Raw genomic sequence first — 23,492 nt, 5'->3', positions numbered from 1 at the left:
ATCACGTGTGTGCCTCCCCTTCCCACAGCCACACCCAGACACACACACATACGCCTATTTTCTTCTCTCTGGCTCGTGACAGAGGAAGATTTAGAAGAACGACACCGCAGCGCATCTGTTTCTAGCCGATACTACATTAAAAAAAAACGTAAAATAACGCAGTAACGCATCATGTAGTAACGGTAACTGAGTTACTGAATATAAAAAAATAACGCGTTAGATTACTAGTTACCGCCGAAACTAACGGCGTTACAGTAACGCGTTACTTTGTAACACATTAGTCCCAACACTGGACTTAGATGACCGTAGTTACTAATTTAGATTACCATAGTAACTAATTATATTACCATAGTAACTAGTATATAATGCAAAAGCACAGATTCCAACCATTGAAATACTTTGTATAGTTCAAGACTTACGGTCATTTGAAAACATGACTGCACATCATAATGGCTGCTACACTTTCCATCTTAAAGATCTAAAAAAAATGATTTGGGAATGTCCGGCGGGCCAGATTGAAAAGCTTAACGGGCTGCATGTGGCCCCCGGCCTTAATTTGCCCAGGTCTGTCCTATAGGTACCTTATTTTGCTATACTATAATATTTAAAGAATACAGTATAGCTCCGCTATTAGCTAACTGACAACTAGCGAGCTACACCCCGCATAGAGCTAGGGTGGGGACCCTCTACTTATATTTGCTGTATACATCTGTGTTGCAAATTAAACTGGTCCTAAAGACACCTTGTTATTGTGCAATACTTAAATATTTACAAATTACAGTAGAGCGCCACTATTAGCTAGCTGGCAACTAGTGCGCTCAACCCCCAAAACTAATGTAGAGATGGAGCGGGGAGACGCTACTTATACATCTTGTATGACATTATGTTTTAAATCAAACTGGTGCTAAAAGTATCTTATTATTGTGCAATACTAAGATATTAGAATAACACAGTATAGCGCCACTATTCGCTAGCTGTCAACTACAGCGCTAATCGCAAGCTGGTAACTAGTGCGCAAAACTGATATAGCTACTTATATATGCTGTATAAATTAGTTTTAATGGTTCTATAGGTACCTTATTTTGCTATACTATAATATTCAAAGAATACAGTACAGCTCTGCTATTAGCTAACCGGCAACTAGCGTGCTACAACCCCAAAAATCACCTAGCTCTAGGGTGGGGACCCTCTACTTTTATATGCTGTATACATCTGTGTTGCAAATTAAACTGGTCCTAAAGACACCTTGTTATTGTGCAATACTAACATATTTACATATTTCAGTAGAGCACCACTATTAGCTAGCTGGCCACTAGTGCGCTCGACCCCCAAAACTGATGTAGAGACACATTTGTGTTCCAGATTAAACTGGTCGTATAGGTACCTTATTTTACTATACTATGATAATCAAAGAATACAGAATAGCTTAGCTATTAGCTAGCTGGCAACTATAGTGCTAGACCCCAAAAAATCATATGGAGCTAGAGTGGGCACCCACTACTTATATATGCTCTAAAAAAAATGGTGTTGTAAATTAAGCAGGTCCTAAAGACACCTTGTTATTGTGCAGTAATAAAATATTCAAAGAATACAGTATAGCACCGCAATTAGCTAGCTGGCAACAAGAGATAAGAGTCCTAAGTACACCTTCTTGTTGTGCGGTACTAGAGCGCTAATTGCTAGCTGGAATCAGTCATCAATCAATCAAAGTTTACTTATATAGCCCTAAATCATGAGTGTCTCAAAGGGCTGCACAAGCCACAACGACATCCTTGGCGCAGATCCCACATCAAGGCAAGGTAAAACTCAACCCAATGGGATACAATGACAAACCTTGGAGGGGACCGCAGATGTGGGGACCTCAAGCCCCACCCCCCACCCACCCCCCGGGCGACCGGTGCAATGGACATCGAGTGGATCTAGTTAATAGTCTATCTAGTGTGCATAGTTTCTACTCATCTTAAATGGTAGTATTAATATAATACTGTATAATTATTAATTTTTTATAATTCAAAAAGTCATCAACCAAAAATGTTATGGCCCCCCTGCAGTAGCTCTGCCGACTCCCTGCTTGAAGACTTCTAGACTACAAAACATGTAATGGTGGTGCTTTGGACAAGATTTTACCTATCCAGGTTTTACAGACCATCTTCAAGCTGCTTTCTGACTCTCTCTTCAGAATGTGCCATTTTGTGGGCGCTCTTATTTACGTGCCGAACCCTCCTCCAGGCCAAGCCCTCTTTGAATGCGTCCCCAACCCGTCAGCCATGTTGTAGTTTTTAGCGCTTCAATATAGCGAGTCTATTGACAGATTAGTTAAAACTATAATTTTGTATTAGAAATGGCTGTCATGATCTGTGGTCTAGGTCATGTTTTTGTTATTTTCTGTTAGTTTTAAGACTCCATGAGTTCCTGTTTTTGTGCACCCTTGTTTGTTTTAGTTTCCATGACAAGTCATTATTTTCACCTGCCTCTTTCGTTCGGGACACACCTGTCTCTAACCAAGAGACCAGTATTTAAGCCTGTCTTTGCCTGTCAGCCAGCCTGGCGTCATTGCTTGTGTCATGCGATTGTTTGCTTCATGCCTTGCCAAGTAAGTTTTTGTTTGTTCATGCCACAGTTAGTGAGTTTTTGACCTGTCCGTAGTTTATGCTAAGTGTTAGCTTTTGTTTCCTGCACTAAGTTGTGCCTTCGCCTTGTGCGCCTTTTTGTTTGTACCTATTTGAGAGTCAAGATTAAATCATGTTCCTACCTTCACTCCTTGTCGGGAATAGTCCGATTGCTTCCCCGGAGAACAAACCTCGCAGTAAGCTGCGAAAACCCCCTCGTTATGACAATGGAAACAGCACAGGATTCTAGCATGCATGTGCATGTACGAGCCAGTCTTCCCCACAACAAGAAGATTTAGATACATTTAGGAGCTCATTGACTATGATTTAATAAAAATGTGGGACAAGCGCAAAGATCTTCTGGTAAACCTCTACCATATATGGATGTAGCCGTGGACATAACTACGGCAAAATGTGTCACTAAGTTCTTAAATTACAAATAGCTCGTTTGAAGTAAGTTTAGAAGAAAACAAGATTGTTTTATAGTTTGATTTCACATTTTGGGGACCAAATACACAAAAACAGGTAAGAAAAGTTGGTCCCTTTAATGGGCCCCTATTAAAATGATAAAATCCCCTAAAAAAATACATTCCGTAGTGATTTTCTAACGAGTTCCAGAAAGCCCACTTTTAGCAGCAAAACGTGGACGGGCCTGCATCAGCCTGAGGCGATTTCATATTCTGTAGTTTTGGTAGCATCTTCATCCCGGATCGTGATATTTTCGCAAAGAATTTGAAGGAATGATCAAATATGGCTGCCAGATGCATTGTCGCAGGTTGTAGCAATACAACTGAAGAAGGGGTCAGCATGCATACATTTAAAAAATTAACAATGTGTGCAATGTGTCCTCTCCGGACAAACTGACTAGCGTAAAATGGGACGGACCAAATGAGAGGAGTGAAATCTGCAACTCCGACTTTGTAGAAGAAGGGTCTTGGTCGGAGTTTTGATGGAAAAAATTTAAATGGGATTCTGAAAGTCAAAAGCACCTTAGAGAGGGGAGAAAGACCGAGCCTGCGGAAAAGCAGAGAAAGAAGAGCAGACCCTACGCTCAAAAACTAGGGAAAACGAAGGTAAGCCGCTAGTGTTCAATTTTGTGTCCTCTTCTACTGATGTTTTTCTCCAGATGCTTGAGGAAATGCTGAAAGAACACAAGAAAACACAGGCTACATCAGTTTTCAAGTAATTTTGGACCAGGGTGACAAAAATGCAATTAAGTGATAAAAATGGGATGGTTTCCTGCTGGCCCCACTATGGTCTGGACTCTCACTATTATGTTAGATCCACTATGGACTGGACTCTCACTAATATGTTAGATCCACTATGGACTGGACTTTCACAATATTATGTCAGATCCACTCGAGATCAGGGGCGGATTAAGAAATTTTGGCCCCCTGGGCCTGACATGGTCTTGGCCCCTCAACCCCCCGCGCGTGTGGGCGCACACACACGCACGCACTATGCAAGAAATACTGTATACTGTGAACAGACATGCACACTGTACTGTACAGAAGAGTGCACATACTGCACACACACTATTAGGTATACCACACAGACACTGACAAGCACAGGTTTCACACAGACACAGGGGGAGGGGATAAATGGCCTAAAAATAAACATTTTTGAAAATGATTACGCCCACTTCAGTGATGGTGCATTGGGTCATTTGAGAGATATTATGTATTGGAAGTTGGTAGCTATCATGAAATAAACCCCCCAACCCACCCAAAAAACTAAATCGGACATGATTTTTGCCCCCTTTTCCTCCCTTCTATCATTAAAAATAAAATAATATCTTAGGAAAACACATTGGCATAACGGCAGCTGTGCAGCAAATTGAGGCTCAAAGTCTGTATCTATTTGTGGTTAAGCTTGAGGAGAAGGAGAAAGGTAAAATGATAACATGCATCGGAGAGCACCACAAAGAAAGGTGTAGGCCAGTTCATGGTACAAGGGCTGCATGCAGGTCAAGATAGCCCATTTCCAAGAATGCTATAGTGGCTGGACAGGCACTGGACATGTCCTGAACTCAGTGTCAGACGTGGCTGCCGAATACTTGGATGAAGTGAAGCAGCTGACAGATCTCATGCTGCCCCATCTGAAGACTGTCCTGGCCAGGCAGAGGATGGATGAGGAGACCTTCCCAATGGACCCTGTCAGTGAACAGGCTAGTAACATTGATGGCACCCCTGTGCACAACATTGGGATGGAGAGACAATGTGGCAAGGTGGACTACAAACTGAAGAAGTTGGGCACACTGAACGCAGTCAATAGGTCAATAATTTTACAGAAGAGCCAGGAGCTTCAGAGGTTTCAAGGCAGCAGCACAAGCAAAAAGGGAGGTTGAACTCAACTGGAGTAAATTCATGAAGGCAAAATTCGAGAGTAGGGCAGATGAGAAACAAGAGATGGCTCAAAGAAAGGAGAGTAAGAGACTAGACATGCTGGACACACTGAAATCTTTTGATGGCCCCTTCACGATAGTGGGGAAGTTGAAAAGTTCCTTGTGGATGAAAGTCTGCACAAGAATGCAAAGCTGCAGAGAATGAAGCTTGAGGTTCAGTTTGCCAGAGAAAGCACCAAGCTTCTGCCTAAAGTCAATCCTATCTTCACAATCCAGGTGACACTTCCCAGAAATGGCAAAAGTGCAATTCTCCAAGTCATAATGGATACTTAGAATTTTATGGTGGTGGTAAGTATTCATGAAAACAGGTAGCCTAACATTAGTGAATGGGTGAATTCTGGAAATAACCTAAAAATCTTACACAGTGCACCTTTAAGCAAGGGGTTTCTTTCGTGCTTTCAATTTTGCAAAATCATCCACCACATCATTGAAGTCCAACTCTCTTGTCAGCTCACTCTCAATTGCCATTAGAGATAACGCATTTAATCTTTTCTGAGTCATTCTTGTGCGCAGCTCATTTTTTACTCTTGACAAAAGAGAGAATGAGCGTTCTCCCTCACAGTTACTGACCGGTAGAGTGAGAAAAATCTGTAGCGCAATGTATGTATTAGGAAACGTAGGCTGTAGTCCAAAATGTATTATTGTTTTGAGCAGTCCTGAAGGGGTCCTCTCCTCATCAGTGTTGTTGAGCTGTATAAAAGATTTGAACTGTATAAGCTCCTGTCCAAGACTTTCATTGAGGTCAGATGGGTATGATTCAGTGAGAATCTTGGCCTTGTGAAGGACTGAAGCATTGGACTCTGTATCCAAAGAGAAAAGGACACTGAACAAATTGTTCAGATGTTTGTAGGCCTCCAGACGGTGATTAAGGCTTGAACTCAGTTGATCAATAGAGGCAATAAATGTCTCTATTTGAAACAGTTGCCTTCCCTCAAGCACATTATCTGGGGATGCTGATTCATCAGCAAACTTTTTACGTTTCCTCGTCCGTTCAGCCCTGTAAGATGGGGTGCCACCCAACATGTTTAAGGCTTTCTGCTCAAAATGATCAAATAGATCTCTTTGGGAGAGAACAAAGGTGCGCAGAGATTCCAGCAATCTAACTGCTGTACCAAGGTCCATGTCTGCTTTTTGAAGTTGCAGACTTGTGGCCTGAAATCTGGACAGAACAGTGTCCCAAAAGCCTGCCATGAAGGCCATCTCAAGTGAATCCAGCTTCCGCACTAGACTGTCAGCTTCAGTTCGTGTGTCTCGTTTCTCTGTGTCATCAGTGGAAATAACCTGTAGTGCTGCTTTTATTTTACTGTAGTTCTGCCACAGTGCTTTGGTAGATTCTGCACGGCAACTCCAACGCGTGTTGGATAAAGCTTTAAGTGTGAGATCTATGTTGGAATTGCCAAATACCCTGTCCCATCGGTGTGTGGATGCAGTTGTGAAGTTGTAAATAGACTGAATCAAGTCAAAATACTTAGAGACTTCATTTCCACATCTGTCAATGCTGTTGACTCCCACCAAATTCAAAGAGTGAGCTGCACATGGAATATAGTGTATTAATGGGTTGCTTTTCTTTAAGTGAGCCTGCAACCCATTATACCTCCCTGACATGTTGCTGGCATTATCATAAGCCTGCCCCCTGCAATTTGACAGCTCTAACCCTAGATTTTCCAACACAGACATGACACAGTTAGCCAAACTTTCACCTGTATGGCTAGTAATGGGCTCAAAACCCACAAAGCGTTCAACAACACTGCCCTCTTTGCTAACAAAACGGAATATGAATGTCAATTGGTCCACATGAGATAAATCTGGGGTTGAATCCACAATGATAGAGTAGTATTTGCTTGCTTGCAGTTCATCTGCTATAGCCTGTTTGGTTTTTGCACCCATCAATTCAATGAATTCCTCACAAATGGTGGAGGACAGATATGAGGTATTACCTCGACCCATCTGCCCAAACTTTCTGATGTGATCCTTTAGAAAGGGATCAAATTCAGCCAGGACCTCCAGAATACCAAGGTAGTTCCCATTGAGAGGAGACCCTAACGATTCATTTTTACCCCTAAATGCAAGGCCCCTTTCTGCAAGGAATTTAATGACTGCAACAACTCTTTGTAACACCTGCCTCCAATAGCTGCTCTCTGCCTGAAACTGTTTGAACAGGTCTGCATCAACTGTGGCACCTTTGGCGCGGTTCAAGACTGCTTGCATGCAGGTTATGTGCTCAGCACTTCGCTCATGTTCACCAAATCTTTCTGAGTGTTTCCAATCACAATAGCCTGTCACAAAAGAATGCGTTTTTGGGGAAAACAGTTTGCATGCAAAGCAGTAAACATTACCAGTAGAGGGAGAGTACATCAGCCACTCTCTTTGTACTCGTTGTCCATTGGGCAAGTGTGAAGTAAAATGTTCATTGTTTAGGCATCGGGTTTTGCCTCCTAGCCCACTGTTCCTCACAGAAGCTGGATAATGGCTGTGACGGTTGTGAAATGATTTTGCACCTCTTTGAATAAGAACTTCCTTCATTGACTCAGTGAGGGTCTCAGCCCATTTAGCGGGATCACTAGGTAGAGTTGTCACTGTAGATGGTGTTGAAGAAAGATTCAGCTCATTTTCTATGCTGTCCAGAGGTGCAGTGACCTCACATTCATCCGAGCAACTGGCTACTGCTGAATTGGTTGAATCATAAGCATCAGAAGCATTTGGTTCAGTGTCTACACTTGTAGTGGTCTCAGGATCTTGGGAGCTACATGCTAGCTCAGGTGCATTGCTAACCTTAGCTGAATTTGCAGTAGCATTTATAGAATTGCTTTCAGCAGATGTCTTTGTACTGAAGAAGCTGGAGATATTTGGAACACTCTCAAGTAAAACTGATTCCTTTTTTTTCTTTTCTTGCTGAATTTTTTTTCTAGCTCCTCCACTTAAACGTTTATGATCCATATTTCCCTTCTTTCTTTGCACATTGGCTCTTTGCCTATCACAACAGATAAACCAACTATGTGTGTGTGTGTGTGTGTGTGTGTGTGTGTGTGTGTGTGTGTGTGTGTGTGTGTGTGTGTGTGTGTGTGTGTGTGTGTGTGTGTGTGTGTGTGTGTGTGAGAGTTTGTTTGTGTGTTTATGATCGGTGCTGCTTCCTTCAAGTGTGTGAGGTGATTTAGAAAACTAGCAACCCAGCATCAACACTCCAAAGCAGAGAATAACAGCTTACTAGCATAGACAATTGAGAGCAGAGAATCAACTGATTCGTCTGATAGACAGCAGGAGAGCAGAGTGGTCAGTGATGATCGAATCAAGAAAATGTCTAAATGGCAAGGGAACAGACTGATTTGTACTGAGGAGAAAGAGAGAGAGAGCCAATTACAGTGAAATATATTCCAAAAGAGCCAAGTGACTAGCTGAAGGCAGGGACAAATGCCTTGGAGTGACCAACAAGAGTGCAAAGTACCAAATGGCAAAATGTGGAAGGACCAACAGGCAGATCTGCTTTTACCTCTTATCTTCACAACCAAAAAGTTGCTAAATGATGTTTTTAGTCGCTAGCCAGGTATGGCCAAAAGACGCGAAATCTAGCGGCAAAGTCGGTCAATCACACAGTGAAACAAATAATTTTAAAAAGATAGTAATCGTACAATGTCTTGTACTTTTGTCTTCTTTCTTAATATTTCTCAAAGGACACCAAAATGTCGCTATCTGCAGGCAGCTTGCTAGCTATGATGGCAGCAACAATGTACCTTAGAGTGACTGACCAACAAGAGCTCAAAGTACCTAATGGCAAAATGTGGAGAGACAGACACAATAAATTGCATTAAGATGAAGAGAACTGTTGCTATTATTAATCTTAACATCAACCAGAAAGTCGCTAAATGTCACCAGCCAGGTATGGCCAAAAGTCGCTTAATTGGCCACACACAGTAACAGAGAAACTAACAAAAAAAAGATCATAAAGATAATAGTTGTACAACTGTGTGTACTTTTGTCTTCTTTCCCAAAGGACACCAAAATGTTGCTATCTGCAGGCGGGAGCGTGCCTATGTTCCCCGGGTCCTATGTTCCCCGGGTCCTATGTTCCCCGGTTGTTCCTGGGTCTTTGTATGCGACCGGGGAACTTAGGACCCTTTTTCTAAAAAAGGGTCCTATGTTCCCTGCATTGTATCTGGCGAAATTGTGCCCTGACCAAAACCATCCCTAAACCTAACCTGTCACAGGGCGTTGTGGAGCACTTTTTTTTGGCGAAATTGTGCCCTGACCAAAACTATCCCTAAACCTAACCTGTCACAGGGCGTTGTGGAGCACTTTTTTGGCGAAATTGTGCCCTGACCAAAACCATCCCTAAACCTAACCTGTCACAGGGCGTGCGGCAGCAGATAGAGCAACTCAAACGCGAACTTCCTTCCTTCGACAACTTAAACGCGTCTCTGTCATGCGTGTCTGCGTGCGTCTTACTTAGTCGCGCATTGGAAGCAGCGGGGAACATAGAACCCTTTTCTGGAAAAAGTGTTGTACGTTCCCCGCAGCGGGGAACATAGAACCCTTTTTTTTAAAAAGGGTCCTTAGTTCCCCGGTAGAGGGGAACATAGGACCCGGGTAACATAGGGACGGGGAACATAGGGATGACCCGCTGCAGGCAGCTTGCTAGCTATGATGGCAGCAACGATGTCTGCCAGACAGGAGAGAGTGGTCAGTGACGATCGAATCGAGAAAATGACAAAATGGGTCAAAGACCAAAAAGTTATTAACTGACAGCAGTGACAAATGTCAGACTGTAAACTTTCTCGAAAGAAAAGGACAAAATGGGAAGATGCTGATAATAACAGCAAAATGGAAAATATAAGAATTTCCAAGTAATGCTCAACTCAAGTGTGTGTGTGTGTGTGTGTGCGCGCGTTAAACTTCTTGTTGAATGATTTCAAATTATCTCTGAGTCTGAACTGAGGGAAAGGAAACCAAATTTTGAGCAGTCTCTCACGAGTTCAAAATACCAAATGAGGAGATTCTAAAAGAACAGACCGGTTTATGAAAGACTTGATGGGGGAGGGGCACAGCTAAGAATACTTGAGTGAGATTCTGTGATCCAAATTCGAGATAGAGCTTTTTGATAATGATAATTTGTCAGAGTAAGGTTGTGTAATCAAAATTTGAGAATGAGCTTTGTCAATCAATCAAGAATATTTGCATTAAGTTCTGTGATCAAAATTCAGAAACAACCTTTAATAATTGATAATGAATATGTGAGTGAGGTTGTGTGATCCATCCAATTTGAGAATTAGCTTTGATAATAATGATTGAGAGCCTCTGGCCCTCTGTGGATCATGGCCGCGGGGCCAATTTTGCCTGGCCCCTTGGGGCCTCTGTGGGTCGTGGCCGCGGGGCCAAGTTGGCCTGGCCCCTTGGGGCCTCTGACCCTCTATGGATCGGGGCCAAGTTGGCCTGACCCCTCGGGGCCTCTGGCCCTCTATGGATCATGGCCGCGGGGCCAAGTTGGCCTGACCCCTTAGGACCTCAGGCCCTCTGTGGGTCGCGGCCGCGGGGCCAAGTTGACCTGGCCCCTTGGGGCCTCTTACCCTCTATGGATCGTGGCCGCGGGGCCAAGTTGACCTGGCCCCTTGGGGCCTCTGGCCTTCTGTGGCTCGCGGCCGCGGGGCCAAGTTGGCCTGGCCCTTTGGGGCCTCTGGCCTTCTGTGGGTCGTGGCCGCGGGGCCAAGTTGGCCTGGCCCCTTGGGGCCTCTGACCGTCTATGGATCGTGGCCGCGGGGCCAAGTTGACCTGTCCCCCTGGGGCCTCTGACCCTCTATGGATCGTGGCCGCGGGGCCAAGTTGGCCTGGCCCCTTGGGGCCTCTGACCGTCTATGGATCATGGCCGCGGGGCCATGTTGGCCTGGCCCCTTGGGGCCTCTGGCCCTCTGTGGGTCGCGGCCGCGGGGCCAAGTTGACCTGGCCCCTTGGGGCCTCTTACCCTCTATGGATCATGGCCGCGGGGCCAAGTTGGCCTGGCCCCTTGGGGCTTAAGATTATTATTTTTGCAAAAGTAGTTTTGCTTGGGTCGCGGCCGCGGGCCAAGTTGGCCTGGCCCCTTGGGGCCTCTGGCCCCCTGGGCCTGGGCCCGGTAGGCCCGGTCATTAATCCACCTATGCTCGAGATCCATTGCTTTCGGTCTCCCCTAGAGGGGAGGGGTTACCCACATATGCGGTCCTCTCCAAGGTTTCTCATAGTCATTCACATCGACGTCCCACTGGGGTGAGTTTTTCCTTGCCCTTATGTGGGCTCTGTACCGAGGATGTTCGTTGTGGCTTGTGCAGCCCTTTGAGACACTTGCGATTTAGGTCTATATAAATAAAAATTGATTGATTGATTGATTGAAAAAATAATAGCTTATACGATTTTATTCAAACTGTCTATGCGGGGAAATGGGCTCCAGTTCTGTATGATATCACACCAACAGGGGTCGGTGAATTGAGCATGGCGTTTCAAGTACAGTTAGTTATCTACAGATTAAAAAGTAATTAATATTATGGGAAATGACTGACAGATTTATTTTCAGGTGCAAACAATACATTAAGAGAACTTGCTAGTGAAATTGTAGTCATTATGGCCGGTTATATATTTCAACTTGTTTTCTGATCAATGTTGCCCAAATGCTCATTAGTCATGTTTCATTTTATGTTTTGAATATTTACTGTGAGGCTGCAAACGGTAACCACGTTGTACAATATTCGTCAACAAGTATTAAGAGTCTATATTGTTGTTGTTACTTTCATAGTGTTAGTCCAGCGGCCGTTCATTTTGTTCTTATAAATCTGTTCATTTCAAACCCGTTTACCATGAATTGATTAACGTGCACCTTAAACAAGTTGAAAAACTTATTCGGGTGTTACCATTTAGTGGTCAATTGTACGGAATATGTACTGTACTGTGCAATCTACTAATAAAAGTCTCAATCAATCAATCAATGCAGACGCATGGTTGCAATACTCATCTTCGTCGCAGAGTGGCAGCAGTGAGGACGGTAGCGACACACAGCCTTTTACGGATCCCTCGCTCACGTGACCAAAATACAATGCATCATGGGAAGTACTGAAGTGGCGCCAAACAAGTTCAAAACCCCAGCCGGCGAGGAGTTAGTTGTGTAATCTAATTTACCGACGTGTCTAACAACGAAAATGCCAATTAGCACAACAAACATGAAGTTAAAAGCTCAAAATGAACACCGACTCACTGTTGGTAGCAGCTCGGAGTTGTTTTTTTCCAGGGAGAAGATAAGAAGATAATGGAGGTCGATCATGTGTGGGTGACTTGACTGGTTTTTACCGTCCAAGGACAGGAATGCCTTCGACGTCTGCATTGTCATCGTGGAAAATATCAGGTACAAAAGTTCCTTTTATCATATTAATCCATAAAAAATGAAAAAATAAAAAATAACCTTTCCCGACCCGCACACAACAAACAAAAAGGGTTTTGGTATTGCTCATTAGACGCCACACGGTCTCCTGCGCCCTGGTTTTGACTTCCATCCATCCATTTTCTACCGCTTGTCCCTTTTGGGGTCGCAGGGGGTGCTGGAGCCTATCCCAGCTGCACATGGGCGGAAGGCGGGGTACACCCTGGACAAGTCGCCAGCTCATCGCAGGGCCAACACAGATAGACAGACAACATTCACACACTAGGGCCAATTTAGTGTTGCCAATCAACCTATCCCCAGGTGCATGTCTTTGGAGGTGGGAGGAAGCCGGAGTACCCGGAGGGAACCCACGCAGTCACGGGGAGAACATGCAAACTCCACACAGAAAGATCCCGAGCCCAGGATCGAACCCAGGACCTTCGTATTGTGAGGCACACACACTAACCCCTGTGCTTTTGACGTCAATATAGAAAAATGATTTATAAACGCTCTTATTTCTAAAATGTGTATGAATTTCCTTAACATAATCTGTAGTTTTTTTTTATTAAATCATAAGGGTTTCTTAAATTGTCTTGATTTTTGGACTTTGACGTCAATATAGAAAAATAATTTTATAAACGCTCTTATTTCTAAAATGTGTATGAATTTCCTTAACATACTCTGTAGTTTTTTATTAAATCAAAAGGATTTCTTAAATTGTCTTGATTTTTGGACTCAAGGCTCTTTAGGCGGTGCCAGATAGAAAATGATAAATTATCGCACGGAAAGTTGAAAATTATGGTATTTAAGAGAAATTGTCTATTTGACGTCGCACAGAACCATTTGCTGAAGCCCAGGGGCCCTTGATTTTGACAGCGCAATGCAATAATTGGTGTCCATAACTGTCAATCACAAGCTATGTGCACATGGACACATTTAATCGGCTTAAAAGCCCCACCGTAATAAAAATGCCTCATGTAAACACGCCATTCGGAATATTCTGACCCGATCACACACGTTTGGATCAAACTTTCACTCCGAACGAGACGGGTGGTTTATGCCGAAAGTCATTCGGATTGTAGCACATGAAAACATATCTTCTAAAATACGGGTTAGAATTATCCTAATTACGCATGTCTTTGATGTCAGCTATACTTCGGTGGTGGTGCGAGGACTAAATGTAATAGTCTCGGAATTAAGCGATTGTCTTGCTGCTGTCTCCTCCCATTCAGCATGTATAGAAGTTGCATACCGTTGTTGAGTTTGTTGCTTTAAAACGAGACGAGCAAAAACAAAAGTATGGTGTCACATGTCGATGTAACAATGAAAGAAGGGAACCGGTGGTCGTCTTAACGAGCTGTTTTATTCACGACATTGCAGCTACTCCAAGTGCTAACTGCTAGCCTCAGACACATACACAGAATGTCGTAACATAAAGATGCCGCAACACGTACATAATTACAACATAAAAAGCACATAATAGCTCTATTTAAAGAGAGGTAAAACAAAAGTAATGAACCAAAGCAAAAAAATGATAAATACAGTGATTACATCGGGCAAGCAGGAAAACACAAAGCCATGTTTGTTAACAGAGGAAGTCTAATGCTTCTTCAGCACGTGCAGTGAGCAAACTCGTCCAAAAGATGGCTCCCTAGCAAAAATAATGCGTTTAGGTTAGGTTCTGCGCATGTCAAAGTCAAGTATTCCGATTTAAGGTGTGATACATGAAAATGCACGTCATATTCAGATCATCCTTTTCAGGGTCCATGTACACAGGAACATTCTAATCTGAATGATCATCAGATTAAATAAATGTTGTCCATGTACACGTGGCTACAGACAGCTGCTTCGCACAGACGTACATTTGCTAGTCGCAAAGGAGCTGTATTCAAGAACAAAATTATTTTAAAAATGGATGATGTTGTTGCTGTTCTGGTGAGTAAAATCCAGATTTTTTTTTTTAAATTTAAACTGTTATTGTAAATTGCAACTTATAGCCATGGAGGGGAGACCACCACTTGTCAATTGCTGGGTTGCATATGACGTCACATCCGTTTTTCTTCTTAGCGGCTTAATTCACAAGCAACTTGAGCGTAGCATTAAAACGAGTGAGTGTAGAGTTGGAGCAGAAAATGCCATATTGCTGTTCAGTTCTTGGGTGTTCCGGTCATACAAATAGATAGGAAATAGCTTTCATATAGTCCTGAAATAAATGGGTCATAAAGGTAATAAAGTTAGGAAAAAACGTAAGGGGGTCGAAGGAAATGGCTCTTAAAATATCACTTTTATCATCTTGTGGAATACAATCAGACCATCTTTGTGTCTGCAGCGATCACTTTATAAAATGTTTGTTTGTACATTTGATTTGTTTTGAGAAACTTTCTGTGATGCAATCAAGTTTATTCTCTACTATGTTAGTCGTGTTTGATAGCAGAATTAAACGTTAAGGAGAGGACGATAGATCACATCAGTTTGTGTTTTGTAAATATAATTATAATTGTGATGGTTTACTGCAGCAGATGCTACTATCAAACTTCAAATAGTATTTCTACAAAAAACCCTCTTAAGTTGTCATCTGGCAACACCAAGCACAATACAGGATGCATCCTTTTTCTTTTTGCAAGTCATTTATTGAAGCATTCAAGTGATCAAATCTTATGGGATTTTTGATCATACGGAGGGTCAAATAATCGGACAACTACAATATTAATTCTATCTTGTAAGATGACTGTCACTTCTTACATTATATTCATTAGAAATGGTATTTTCCCTTCTTGAATCTAACGTGTGCCATTTATTTTTCCTACCCAACAAGCCTCAGCTGCTGTGCAAATGTGTAAATAAGACGAGCACAAGCTATGAGGGTGTTCAACCTTTATTCCATATCTGATCATTGACATTAGTCCGCAGCATTTTGCACCAAGTGCTAATAGAGTCCAGTTTACAGGCAACTTCACAGCTTCATGCTATATGTTGAATGACACTAATAGCACATTCCTTCATTAGAGAGGTGGAACTGGAAATCTGATGGCTTCATGCTATATGTTGAATGACACTAATAGCACATTCCTTCATTAGAGAGGTGGATCTGGAAATCTGATGGCACAGAATACTAGGAAAAAGCTCAAAAGTGACCCCACTTCATGTACACAAAAACTGTTATCGTATATATCATAAATTACACCACATTGACCCTGAACTTAGTTAGTTTGAGCGCCGTCAAACCCACCGTCACAAAACAATCAAGAGTGCTACAAATGCCAGACATATTCTCTGTTCAGACTTCATCTACACATTACAACTCTTTGGATTCCAACATTTCAAGTAGGACACGTCTTCTTTTGAAATCAAGTTGCATGAAGTGTGGCGACGGTAAAAAGAGGCCAAAGGCAGATTGATATATTTGCAAATCGACAGTTGTATAGCTCGTACATTAAAGTGAGCAAAAAAAAAAGACATATTTACATTGCAGTGTAATGCAGCAATAGTGCACACTGGAATTAAAGCAGGTGTAGCTCGTGTGCACACAGGCCATCCAGCACAGAGATATTAGCCAAAAAGCTTCACATATATGGCTTGGATGACAAAATTATTTACATCCTTCTTGTTCTATTTGCAGTCAATCCTGGCCTGCTAAGGCAACAGAAGTGAAGTAGACCGCTTGCATTTCACTTGAAATGAAGCTCATTTATGGCCAAACTGGAAATAAATATACAACCATTTTCAAACGTTCTATGAATTCAATATTAGATTGACGTATTACAGTGCAATAATAATACGTTTTTTGACAGTTGCTGTGATTTATAAATAGTTTAGCTTACTTGTGTCTTCAAAAATCTAAAGCTCTTTCCCAACCTCACAAATGTAAACTGTGACATAACAAGCAAACAAACACGAACAAAAGTAAGGCAATAAAAAAAGAATGATAAATGCGAGAACCGTGCACAGGTGTGTGCAAGCTCTACTTGGGGGGCAGCAGGTTGTCAGGGGTCGTTGGAGATGAGACTTCTTTGTAAAAGTTGTCGATCTGCTCTTTGTACAGCTTGGCTACCACTGGTCGTTTCAGCTTCATGGTGGGACCTGCAATGGTGTTAAATCAAAGCACAACTTGATTAGTTACGCAATGTTGGAAAAGAAGTAGGAGCACGGCCGTCTTATTTAAACACTTCCCCTTCTTCAACTCTATCAGCAATGTGTTTACGTCCTGTGCTGTTACCGTGATTTTTGTACCGTATTTTTCGGAGTATAAGTCGCACCAGCCGAAAATGCATAATAAAGAAGGAAAAAAACATGTATAAGTCGCACTGAAGTATAAGTCGCATTTTTTGGGGGAAATGTATTTGATAAAACCCAACACCAAGAATAGACATTTGAAAGGCAATTTAAAATAAGTAAAGAATAGTGAACAGGCTGAATAAGTGTACATTATATGACGCATAAATAACCAACTGAGAACGTGCCTGGTATGTTAACGTAACATATTATGGTAAGAGTCATTCAAATATAGAACATGATATACGTTTACCAAACAATCTTGTCACTCCTAATCGCTAAATCCGATTAAATCTTATACGTTTAGTCTGTTACGTGAATGAGCTAAATAATATTATTTGATATTTTACGGTAATGTGTTAATAATTTCACACATTAGTCGCTCCTGAGTATAAGTCGCACCCCCGGCCAAACTATGAAAAAAACTGCGACTTTTAGTCCGAAAAATACGGTACATTGATTTGTTGCGGCCACTCATTTGGGACTACCTCGCTCAAAAACACTTTATAATGGGACTGTCTGTGAATGAAATTACAACTCTGTACAGTAGGGGGTGCAATGTATCATAACTCTACTTCTAAACACCTTTAATGCACAGAGAATAAGAAGGCATATCAGGAGGTATTAGTTTTATTACCTTAGGACCATATTCTCCCATGTGCTTAAGGGAAAAAGGTGCACAACTGCACGGGTTCTGGCTGAGTGGCATTAATAGCTAAGCTAAGCTGCCTTTAAACAACACAATAAGTAAGTGCTTAGTATAGTTTAATAAGTGTAGACGGAACCGTGTTGCTGCGTAAAGTACGCAGTTATTAACATGAAATTAATAAGTAGATTTGTCAAGGGAGAGGATAATATAGCAGCTGTTGGTGTGTCACCACACGATAATTGTATGCAATGAAAAGGAATAAGGAACTAGTTTAAATATTACTCATGGATGGTGGAATGGGCAGAATAAAACCTTAAACAGAACATCCCTAGGCGAGACTTCTTTACAAACGTATTTCTTTTGTTGCTTCTAAATAGCTTAGTGGCTAGCTTAGCTATAAGCATCCCTGCTTTCAGTGTATAGAAAGTTTAGCCTCATTCTAATACTTGATAATGATACTTAATATATTAAGTAGGGCTGGGCGATATATCGAATATACTCGATATATCGAATATACTCGATATATCGCGGGTTTGTCTCTGTGCGATATAGAAAGTGACTATATCGTGATATTCGAGTGTACGTTCTCACACAGTTGCTTTTAGCTGCGGGCATTACACTACAGGCTCTTCTCACACTTTCCTGTCTCTCCTTCTCACAGAGCGATAAAACAAACGCACCTTCTTGCATACGTCACATACTGCACGCTCTCACAGAGCAGAGAGGTAGCAGCATGGGTAACATTAGCTGTGGTGCTAACGGTGCGGTGCGAGTGGTAATACGAGAGAAAGAAGGTGCGATTCTGGTAACAAATGAAGGAAGAATTAATTCCCAAGAAAAACAGCAGGGGGTCCATCGTCTGGCGGAGGTTTGGCTTCAAGCGGGAATATGTTGAACAACAGTGATATGTCAAGTAAAAGCATTGCTACAAAAATTAGCATTACTGCTAATGTGTGGCACCATTTGAAAAGTCACCTGCTAGAGAATGAAGAATGCTTGAAACTCCGCATGTCAACATCTCTGCCGGTGCCACACCAACAAAATGCCCAAGCAACCATTTCCACATCAACACCGTATGAAAAAAATAGTCAACAGAAGGAAATAACGTCCGCAGGAACCTACCACATAGAAGGACGAACACTATTTGATTTCCTATTATGCAGCTCATTTTTATTTCACACTTATTGAAATATCTTGTGTGACATGTACAAAAGTGCACTTTATTTGTTTTAAACTATTGTAGTGGTGTTCTGTACAAAAAGTGCACTTTAATTTAGTGTTGTTTTGATATGTCATCTTAGTGACATCATGCACAAAGGTGCACTAATAGCTTGCACTAATAGCTTGTTTTAAAATGTCTCTGACAATCTTGCACTTTGTTTTGGAAATGACATGAATGTTTGTACCACTGCTTAATAACGGTTTAATAAATACAGTTTTGGTCAATTGACTTAGTTGTGATTTCCCTCTCTGCATGAAAGTTTAAAATGAGCATATATTAATGAAGTATGAACAAGAATGTTTTAATGTAGACACATAGAATCATCATACTGCTGTCATTGTATGCATCAAAAGTTAATTCAAGGCTAAGGCAAAATATCGAGATATATATCGTGTATCGTGACATGGCCTAAAAATATCGAGATATATATTGTGTATCGTGACATGGCCTAAAAATATTGAGATATTAATAAAAAGCCAGCCCTAGTAATAAGAGAGAAATGCGTTTTATTTGCTGCAATGGAGGTGATTATTTTTAGTTTAGGGGAGCGGTTCCACACTGTGTATGGAGATGCATAATTACCTGCTAGCTTGTCAGCCGGGGGACTAAAAAGAATAGATAGTAGCCAGAGGTGATCGGTGTTTGTAATTGGTATTGAAAGGCAATAATGGCGGTCACATACTTTTTCAAGAATATCGTCCGACACTGATCCGTAGCTGATCGATCGGCACATTGAACATTTTGCCGGGTATCATTATCGAGTTGAACATTTTAATATTGGTAAAGGGTCTGTATTTATATAATGCTTTACTATACCTGGAATGATACCCAGAGTGCTTTACATTATACGTCACATTCACCCATTCACACACTGATGGCGGACGCTGCCATGCAAGACACTAACCACATAACAACCCTACTAATAACACACACGTTTGTATGTTATTCTGAGTCTCATTCCAAAATAAAATGTATTTATATTATTAAATTAGCCATAACATCCTTTGATTTTTAGTGGAAAAAGGTTTGGACACCTGTGTGTGATGGTATCGGCCAATAAACAACTTTTCAGTGTCTGTATCGGACATGAGGAAGTGGCATCCCTAATATTTACTCCCACTGAGGTCTCGTCTACTCACCCAGTTCCCCTCCAGTGACGGAAAAGTCTTTCTCCAGAATGTGCCACTTCTGGATGCGCTGAGCATTGGAGGTCGCTTTCTCATTCACGCGGTTGATCCCCTCCTGGATGGCGGCATTGATGGCGCGATCACGGCCACCTGCGATCTCAGAGACGCGCGTGGCCTTGCTGCCCAGTTTCTTGCAGATCTCCACCACCTCTGGGGTGAGCTCGTCCAGCGGGGCAGCTTCTGCATTCACCTCACACTGCAGAGGAAATCAAGACTTTTAATCACATTTTCCTGGAATTAAAAGTCAGCATGGACAGCGTGGCTAATTTCAAGTTAATTGGAGACTGAATTGTCCGTAAGTGTGAATGTGCTGAGTCCCCAGGGTCTCTGCAGGTTTCAACCTGTTCAGTCAAATTTCAGTTTTATTAAAGACCATAATAAATAACACTTTAGACCCATTTCAAACTTCATACTGTCAAAAAATACAAAGTCATTAGGAAAAATTGGAGGCAAAGAATGAATTGCAACACAATGAAATATTTATTCGGGTGTGCCAATACAACTTTTTTTTACTTCCGATACGATACCGATATTGGTACCTTGAGTGTTGGCCAATATTAATATTAATCCCATATAATATTATCAGGAAGCATCATCTCTTTATTTACAAAACGCTATAAAAGTCCATACACATGACAATTTTGTATGATTTGTAAGTGCTTTGTAAAAGGGAAACTCCCAGGAAGCTGTAATAGCTTTATAAGCAAGGGCCCCAATACAGTACATGTAAGATAATAAGGTACAACATTAATAACATTTTCACATGCTTACATCCTAAGTCATTTCACACATTGTTAGTTTCAATTTGTACTCTTGAGTTCATTTTCTGGTAGGTGCTAGTCTTGCACATTGTAATTTAGCCAATAATAAGTATGTCTTTCAATATGAATACTACAATGACAAATGTTCATTAATTATTAATGTTACAATAAACAAACAATAATACATCTGTTTGGTATGATTGGTATTGTGTTTCATCCTTTAGGGTTCATGGTGTGGTATAATGTAGCAATAATTCATGTTTCAAAGGTTTTTAAAATGTTCTCAATGAAGTAGATTGTGTGATTAGACGGTCAAGTTCATTCCAGATATTTGGGCCTTTACACGTTTTACTAAAGCTTGTGTCTTTTGAGTTTACGGCGTTTGCCCTTTAGCCAATGTTTTCTTCTAGTGTTGTGTATGTGTGGAAGACGTGATAGGAATGAGCTCACAGAGCCCGTCATTCAGCTTATATACCACATTATAGAACACACATGCGCTATGTATACAAAACGTTGCTCTCGGTGAGTAGCAGAAGCTTTATTTTGTAAAAGAGTGGATTTGAGGGTGCATATTATTTTCTTTTCAAGAATTAGTATTTTTTCTAGATAACAGATAAGTTGGGTTTGTGCAATGTTACCAATCTACCACCAGATGGCAGTGTGCAATCAAAACAAGCAAGTTAGTTTTGAGTTTGGCAGAGATGATCTAATTATTTTCTTCAAAACACCTTATCTACAAGATGTTCTCTTTGACGACTTCCAGGCTGCAAAGCTTATATAGATATAGAGGGAAAGTTTGTTCATACCTTGATGGTGATCAACATGGACAGAAACTTCCTCTTGTCTCCAATCAGCATAGCGTTGCTTATCAGCGGCAAGGCTTCCTTCACTGCATCCTCGATAGGGACAGGAGGGATGTTCTCTCCTCCTGCTGTGATGATCAACTCTAAAATCAAAAAACATTTTTCGATGTAAAAATTCTTATACACATGTTCCTAAGTGGCTCAAAATATATTTTAATTAAGTGTTCTTCTCATGATGAAATCCTGTAAAAAAAAAAAAAAAGACCAGTGCTGCCCTCCACTGGCTCTTCCAGGCTTTACAAGCGTACCTTTAATTCTGCCAGTGATGAATAAGAATCCATTTTGGTCGCGTTTTCCCAAGTCGCCAGAGTGCAGCCAGCCCTCCGCATCAAGAGCTTCCTCTGTCTTGTCAGGCATGTTGAGGTAACCCATAAAGATGTGGCGACCCCAGAAGCAGATTTCGCCGTTCCCGTACTCGTCTGGGCTGTGTAGCTTTGTCTTGCAGCCTGGGAGCTCCTTGCCACAGCTGCGTGACAAAACATGGCCAAATTTAACCCTCAGGAGAAAAAGGCTGATTTTTTTGGCCATAATTCTTAGTGTTATTCTATAATCAAGTCATTTCAGGATTCCGTGGGCATTTTATGTGATTGTTGCCTCCTAAAATGCCTGAATTCATGCCCGCTTTTTCAGAAAGTTGCAATGTTTCGAGCCTTAAATTTTTTAGCACCATTGAATCAACATCCATCCATTTTCTACCGCTTGTCCCGTTTGGGGTCGCGGTGGTGCTGGAGCCTATCTCAGTAGCCAATCAACCTATCCCCAGGTGCATGTCTTTGGAGGTGGGAGGAAGCTGGAGTAACCGGAGGGAACCCACACAGTCACGGGGAGAACATGCAAACTCCACACAGAAAGATCCCGAGCGCAGGATCGAAACCAGGCACTTCGTATTGTGACATGAGATGTTAATTTGTTAGTGATGATTGGTTTCTTGTAACCTTAACCTGAAAACGTGGGGAAATACTGGAACACAAATACTGTACTGATGTATTACTGGTTATACACCACACAAACCTAAAAGTAGACAGTGGATGGCATACAATCATGTACTCAAAGCTCATTGTTAAATCCCTGTTTCACATGTTTCAATTAAATATAACTAATATTTATAATTATAATTAGTACTCAAAGCTCATTGTCAAATCACTGTTTCAATTAAATACAACAAATAATAATTATAATTACAGAAAGAAACACCAAAGTCTCCCTATTGTCCGCTGTTTGCTCTTTTATCGACAAATTGCAGACAGTCTGCATTTATGTTTTACACTCGAAAAGTGTTTGTCCATTTTAAACATTTATATTCTATAACATTTATCCCCGCACGTAAAAGCATTTGTGAACTGTTGAGAACAATCTGAAGCACTAATCTTTGTTGGTAAATGAGAGACGATGACAGATTATCATCACACCAACATCTCTAGCAATTTAAATTCTGCCATTGCAAATGAAAACCTGTTCTTCATAGTCTTACCCTGGATAAATAAATGTTAACTGAATATATAATTACATGTAAACTAGGGAGTAAAGGTTTATATACTACATCTTCCAGAAGGCTTCACGCCATAGACAGGAAACGGAAGTAGGTCAAAGCCTTGTGGGAGGAATAAGAGAAGAGTTGATATCTTGTTACATGTTGTTCCTGCGAAGTCTACACAAAAAAATCAAAACACTAGATTTGATTATTGTGATTGTTGACTTGTGCATTTGAGCGCCGCTCAGAGGGAAATGTAATTAACAAAAAGGACACTGATCGGACAAAATGTGCGGAGGAAGCATCATCGGCGGGGATTAGTTTAATTTGTGTGAATTGGCGCGATCGCAACCTTGTGAAATCCTGGAGGTACTGAATTATACATGGTTGTTCCTAAGAGGGTTTTTCAAGTAAAATGTTAACATTTCAATGTCACAGGTGTACGATATCCAAAGCCAAACAGGGCATTAAATTCCTTCATTTTTCAACTGGACATTAAAACATTTTGGATTCATATTTTTTTTTGCTCAAATATCTCAATCAACTTTAGCCTAAACAACAAACACATTTGTTAAATTTAAATTTTAACCCTTTGAATGCCTATTGATCAAATTATTTCACAGTTGTCGTGTTTAGTGTTTATTCCTTGTCTAGTGCTCTCATTTTTGTTCTACTTCCTAGT

General features: G+C 41.4%; 1 protein-coding gene and 1 long non-coding RNA gene across 7 annotated transcripts in view; one reads left to right on the top strand and one right to left on the bottom strand.

Annotated features, from left to right (window-relative positions):
• Positions 1–12,100: 12,100 nt before the first annotated feature.
• Positions 12,101–23,492, top strand: part of LOC133635296 (uncharacterized) — a 62,458-nt gene continuing 51,066 nt past the window's right edge. The window contains exon 1 of the long non-coding RNA XR_009822042.1: positions 12,101–12,370. This is a non-coding gene — a long non-coding RNA (uncharacterized LOC133635296). The remainder of the gene's footprint in view (positions 12,371–23,492) is intronic.
• acsbg2 (acyl-CoA synthetase bubblegum family member 2) overlaps positions 15,243–23,492 on the bottom strand; it is a 56,638-nt gene continuing 48,388 nt past the window's right edge. For all 6 annotated transcript variants that reach the window (XM_062028355.1, XM_062028353.1, XM_062028358.1 and 3 more), the window contains 4 exons: positions 21,588–21,805; positions 21,283–21,422; positions 19,668–19,911; positions 15,243–16,465 (listed from right to left, as the gene is read on the bottom strand). In XM_062028355.1, the coding sequence (XP_061884339.1) occupies positions 16,347–16,465; positions 19,668–19,911; positions 21,283–21,422; positions 21,588–21,805 (721 nt within the window). In that variant the 3' untranslated portion in view covers positions 15,243–16,346. The remainder of the gene's footprint in view (positions 16,466–19,667; positions 19,912–21,282; positions 21,423–21,587; positions 21,806–23,492) is intronic.

This window comes from Entelurus aequoreus, linkage group LG19 (genome assembly GCF_033978785.1).
Source record: "Entelurus aequoreus isolate RoL-2023_Sb linkage group LG19, RoL_Eaeq_v1.1, whole genome shotgun sequence".
Taxonomy (NCBI): domain Eukaryota; kingdom Metazoa; phylum Chordata; class Actinopteri; order Syngnathiformes; family Syngnathidae; genus Entelurus; species Entelurus aequoreus.
Note: the sequence above shows the minus strand (reverse complement) of the source record. Positions and strands in the feature narration are given on the sequence as shown.